This window comes from Octodon degus, unplaced genomic scaffold (genome assembly GCF_000260255.1).
Source record: "Octodon degus isolate 3935 unplaced genomic scaffold, OctDeg1.0 scaffold00065, whole genome shotgun sequence".
Taxonomy (NCBI): domain Eukaryota; kingdom Metazoa; phylum Chordata; class Mammalia; order Rodentia; family Octodontidae; genus Octodon; species Octodon degus.
The window spans coordinates 4,188,118-4,193,817 of record NW_004524641.1 but is presented as its reverse complement, the minus strand read 5'-3'; the positions used below and the strand labels follow the sequence as shown (position 1 = coordinate 4,193,817).

At 56.7% G+C, this 5,700-nt stretch overlaps 1 protein-coding gene across 1 annotated transcript in view; it reads right to left on the bottom strand.

The window, feature by feature from the left end:
- Evx2 (even-skipped homeobox 2) overlaps nt 1-3,276 on the bottom strand; it is a 3,597-nt gene extending 321 nt beyond the window's left edge. Inside the window, 3 exon segments of the mRNA XM_023719101.1 lie at nt 1-425; nt 1,702-1,976; nt 2,850-3,276. The exon segment at nt 1-425 is cut by the window's left edge and continues 1 nt beyond it. Of these exon segments, the coding sequence (XP_023574869.1) occupies nt 1-425; nt 1,702-1,976; nt 2,850-3,276 (1,127 nt within the window).
- Between the last annotated feature and the right edge of the window lie 2,424 nt (nt 3,277-5,700).

Genomic DNA, 5,700 nt, shown 5'->3' with positions numbered 1-5,700 from the left:
GCCGCCGCAGACGACGCCGCCGCCGCTGCAGCTGCCGCAGCAGCCGCTGCCGAGGCCGCACTGTTGAGCCCCGCGGCGGCGGCGGGCGCCTGGTAGAGCCCCGGGTGGCGGAAGCTGCACAGCAGCTCGGGCCGCGAGTAGGGGTGCGAAAGCGCACGGAAGGTGTCCAGCGGGCGGATGGACGTGGCGAAGGGCGACGACGCCGCGGCCGCCGCACCCGAGGCTGCCGCCGCCGCAGCCGCGGCCGTGACGCCCACGTGCGGGTAGTAGTGCAGCGGCACGTGCGAGTGGAAGGGGTAGGGCAGGCTTCCGGTGGCCGCCGCGTGCGTCATCATGTAGGTGTAGAAGCTGGGGTCGGCCGGGTGCGGCCACGACATGGCCAGGCGCTGCCGCTTGTCCTTCATGCGCCGGTTCTGGAACCACACCTGCGGGGACAGCCCGCCGCGCCCGCGTTAGAAGGCCGTGTGCTCGGGCCCGCCCTCCCGCACCTAAGGCAGCCCGGCCTGATCCTCCGCCCCAGGGTCCCCTCTGCGCCCCAGCAGGGCCAGGGTGGACTGAGGGTGTGACACACCCCCCAGAGTACCCGGACTCTCTCCCCTTCCCGGGTGATGCAGCTCCTCCGGTTTTGATCCTTTAGTTCTGCCTGCGTTTTCTGGTCCCAGCTCAACCTTTCCTGTCCCTCCCGCCGCCCATCGGCGCCCCCGACCCCGCTGCGCGTCCGCCTCTCAATCCCTGGATTTGCACGGGGATTCCGAGCAGCCTTGGAAGAGAGGCTTCTCTAAGAGGTGGCCGCTCTAGGTCTTGATCCTGAAGCCTGCAAGGACCTGCCCCTAGGGGCATGGGTCCGATTATGGCTTTGAAGAGATGATTTTGTGGGAATCATTTGCCTTAAATGAATGGGGAGAGCAATGTCCCCATAAACTGGAAAGGGGACTTTTCTGTCCCTCCTAACACCGTAGCTAATAAAGCCGTCATTCGCCACAACTCTAAATTAAATAAAGCCTGATCATATTGGAGAGGACCCCACAGCCCGCTCCTATCCCACGCAGTTTTCTCTTTTTCTAGAGTGTCAAATGCTCCGAGAACTATTCACCACGTCTCCTTGTCTCCTGGCTCTGTCTTGGGAAGTATAATAAAATTAGTAACCTAAACAGATATATAGACAAGGACAATTTCGTTGCGTTTTTCTCCCGGAAGATAGCCTATTTCTTGTTGCCTGAGAGAAAATAAAACTGTTCAGGAAACTACGTTCTCAGGCCAATCGATTTCTTACAAAAAGAAAAAAATACAGCATTTTTTCTATATAATACTGATTTACGTGCAAAAATAAATATCCAAGCAAATGAAAAGTGCCTCTTCGGATTCGTGCCAGGGGAACAAAGACCAGCTGTCATTGTCACGGAGGCTTTGCCATGGCTGCGGGCGAGGGGCTTCTGGACAGAACCGAGCAGAGCCGAGGGCTGGTTTGTGGCCTCAGCTCCAACACGCGGGAGCCTTCTTGAATCAGACAGGACCTCAGCCATTCGGATTCGGCACCTCGGAAATACATACTGTAAGCCAATGCCTTTGGTGCCTACCCTCCCGCCGATTTCCTAGAGCTGCACTAAATCTAACCACAAGAAAAAGAGAAAAAGGGGAAATAAACAAATCAACCCAGGCGCCCCGGGGGAGGCCAGACAGGCGCGGCACTGGAATCCATACCTTGATGGTGGTTTCGGGGAGGTTAAGCGCCGCGGCTAGCTCACACCGGCGGGGACGCGAAACATAGTTTTCCCGGTAGAACTCCTTTTCCAGGCGCGCGATCTGCTCGCGGGTGAACGCCGTGCGGTAGCGCCGCACCTGATCCGCGCCGGAGCCCGAGCCGCCCAACGCCGCACCCCCGCTGCCGCCGCTGCCACCGCCTCCATGCAGGCTACCGAGGCCCGAGCCTGGAGCTGACGTCGTGGTGCCGGCCGCCGAGCCGCTCTCCGCGTACCCTGGCAAACAAACAGTCGAGGGTGCATGAGTTGCAATGAGGCCGGGAGCCCCGAGGCCCGAGCTGCCTGCAGATGTGGGATATCGCGTCAGGAAGCAAAGTAGCTGTCGGAATTGATGGGGTCTGTCATGCTTAGGAATTGCTGGAGCTAATGGAATCAATAAAGTTTGGAGAGTCCATCATAATCAAATAATAGAAATGGAATTAGGAAGTTTTTTAATAATTAGAAAATTTCTACTAGGGAGGAAGATTGGCTGAGGGAAAACACTATCACGAGGTACAGTTTAAGAAGGTCTGGGTTTGTTGATCCGCACGGTAGTTTTCTGTACAGCCTCAACCCTTTCTCTGACAGTCTTTTGGATTTGGTTGAAAATATTTTAAGATCTGCGAGACAGCAGCAGCTCAAATCTGAGCCATTAGTGGGGTGGAATCTACTTTTCAACTCTTCTGGCTGGTCGAGGTAGTTTCTCAAAGGAGCCGGGCCAGGCTCACGGACTTACCCAGAAGAATACCCTTCCACCCACCCTAGAGGTCAGAGGCAGGGAGTTCAGAGTAACTGCCAAGGCGCCGGCCCCTGAGAGAGAGCGACTCGGCCCTGGTTAGGAGTCTGTCTGCGCCCCCCAGCTCCTGACCGGCACACAGAGACGTTTTCTGGAACTCGGGAGCCGGGGCGCGCGGGCCTAGCGCCCCAGGTTCCGCAGGCCTTTGGCGCTGGAAGAAGCAGAGCCGGAGGGCACTGTCCCTTCCTGCATCTTGCGTCTCCCTAGCCAGCTCTGTGCAGCCTAGTGGTGGAGGGTCAGAGAGGGGCAAAGGCACCGGAAGGGACCGGCGTGGGCCGCGGAGAAGCAGAGGGTGGGATTCCACGCGCTATTACCTTTGCCATTGTTTTCCTTGAGTGGCGGGGCGCCCAGGCCTCCGGGCGAGCGCAGCGCGGAGCAGCCCACCTCCACGTCGCTGCTCATGTCGGCCTCGGCGGCCGCCTCTGAATAATGGCCTGGCTTCTTGCGGCTCTCGTTGGCGGAAGCGATTTCGGAGGAGACGGTGCTTTCGCTGCTCGGGTGCTGCAGGTTGAACAAAGTGTCTATTTCGAATTTGCCCTTGGCAGGGAGGTCTCCTAGAGCTCCGTGCAGGGGGGCGGACGGTAGGCGCGGGCTGAGGTGAGCCGGGTGCTGTGAATTTTCCAGGGCCTCGAGCACGGCACTGCCAGCGGAGTCGGACAAATTGGAGAACCTCTTGCCAGCCGTAGGGCTATGGAGCCCTCTCTCCATCAGAATCATCTCTTTTCTTATTCTTTCCATCATCTCAGCTTTCTAAAAAATGTCACAGTGGCCAGGCTGTCCCGTCCTAATGATGGGCTGCGCCTAAGGCTAATTCTTATTCAGTCCCAGCAAGCGCCTCTAAATATTATTATCTCTTTTGGAGGGAGGCGGAAAAATTGTGGGATGCCAGAGCGAGGGAATGACTGGTCAAAATGACCCATACATCCTTCCGAGCCCGAGATGTCATTCATCAAAAAGTAGCGCCCGCTCGTCATTAAGGTACGAATGACGCCGTTCGAATAATCATTTATTGTAACAGGTTTATAAGCAAATAAATACACGCTCCTGTCAGTGGGTAATGAAGGCGGCTTCAGAGCAGACAAATAGATCCAGGTAGGAGACGAGAAGAGACAAGAAGTGAGGAAGAAGGCTCCGGTCCTTTGCCCGCTCCGAGCCAGTTCTGCTCGCCCGGGGGTTTGGCCTCGGGGGTGAAATTGACAGTCTGATTAATAGAGCGCTCCGCGGCACATTTCCCCCTTCATTTAGGGGCATCATTACGCTCTCAGTTTGCTGGGTTGCCCCTTAGGTCCTAATCATGCAGCGCCTTCCTCATTTTTCCACGGACACAGATACATGTTAAATAATAGATAATGCTTTGATTTTCCAGAGTAGATCCTCAGGAAGGTTTAAAAAAAAAAAAAACATTTACAAGCTGGGGGCGTAAGTGGAGGGGGGTGCTAAGGGGGAGGATGCAGGAAGAGTTGCGTAAGGACAAGACCTTACGCTCCTGTCTAGATTACTTATCTTTCTGTTTTCAGAACCAAATATGTATTTTATTTAACAAATAGGATGCTGAGTTCTCTCCCCTCTACTTCATCTCAGCCTGGCTGCTCTCCTCCCACCACGGGGTTTGCAGGAGAAGGAATCTATCTTGCAGAGTTTTGAAACGGCTTTTTTGCTACGTGGCCAGGGGGTACACGGTCCCGCGCCTCCGCATGTAAATCATTAGATCCTCTCTAATTTTCTACCTCTGCTTATAGACTGCGTTCAGAACGCAAAGTCCCTGGGTTTTTTTTTTCTTTTTCCTTCCCCCCCCCCCCAGTTTTACAGTCCCACTGATGGATAGTCTTCTCGCCTACGCATTTTCCCCTAGGGACCTGAACTACACGGGATGATTTGATGGCAGAATTCGGCAGCTAACTTTAAACACTAGTCCCGATTTATAACGCCATGCACGCTGCTCCGAATCCACTTTTTACATTCACTCCCTGCCCGCTTCCTCCTTGAATAGAATTTATATCAAAATAGCCAGATTTTCAGGTCTAGAGGGGAAAGAGGAGCCCCGGCCAGCTCCCCCTAGCAGCCCTCTGCCCTGTCCCCGCTGGGCTCTCTGGCCTCTCCCCTGCCTGCCCTGCTCCACCCCGGGCCCTCACCTGCGGTCCCGGGTGCGCCCGGCGCTCAACCCCGCCGCGTAGAGTCGCCGACCAGCCTCGCTGCAGTTTCTCGCGGCCTGGGGTTGGCGGCTGAGCCTCTTGGCGATAACTTTGATGGTCATAATGACGCCGGTGGCAACCATTTTAACGAAGATCAATCTTCACCGAAGGCCGCTCCTCATCTCCTCCCGCGCTTGCGCCCCACCCTTCCTAACCTCCGGCGCGCAGGGCCGTCCCGCCCGCCCAGCGAGGTGAAGAGGACAGCGGATGCAGGCGAGGACGGGGACACAGGGAGGACAGGGCCATGACAGAGAGGGTCTGGCCCGGTTCTTGTGCTTCCGAAGCGGCCCGCAGACCCTGGCAATCTGGGCGCAGGTCCTGCATCTCTGAGCCAGCGCCAACTCAGACCCCAACCTGGGCCCCTTCCCTCCCAGCGTTCGACACACCCAGCACATCGGGGTGTATGAGGGGCGAACCCAGGATCTATTTGCCCATCAGTCTATCGGCGTTTTCCTTTTAACCTTAGGCCCGTTGGGGGCGCGTCAGGAATGTGAGGGGAGGCGAGGTGTGCAGTCCATTTATACACACATACATACACGTACATTGGCAACGCCAAAGTTTCTCTCCTGTTCCTCTTGGCACCAACTTTCTTCGACAATGCGAGTTTTGCTTAGAAAATTAATTCCACCTCTTTAAGACAATAAACGCAAAGCTCAATAGGTGCGCAGACGGGGGGGGGGGCAAAGGGGCGGTAGATATGGTAGGGAACCCAGAGTGGGCGTCCAATGTTCTGATAACTTGGCCGGGCGTCCCTCGTGACCTCTTGTCGTTTGGACCACGCAGCCCGGAGTCTCTGTGCTCTTCTCCTGCAGGCGTGGGGCCCTGGGCCCCGCGGGAAGCCCGGCCTGTGAACACCCCCACCTTCTCCGGCTCCTCAGTCACACAGCCTTCGCCCGCAGTCGCTTGGCAGTCGCTCCCCAGACCGGTCTTGCTCTGGGGCCTAAACAGCGCACTTTGGTCCCGGCGGAGGCGG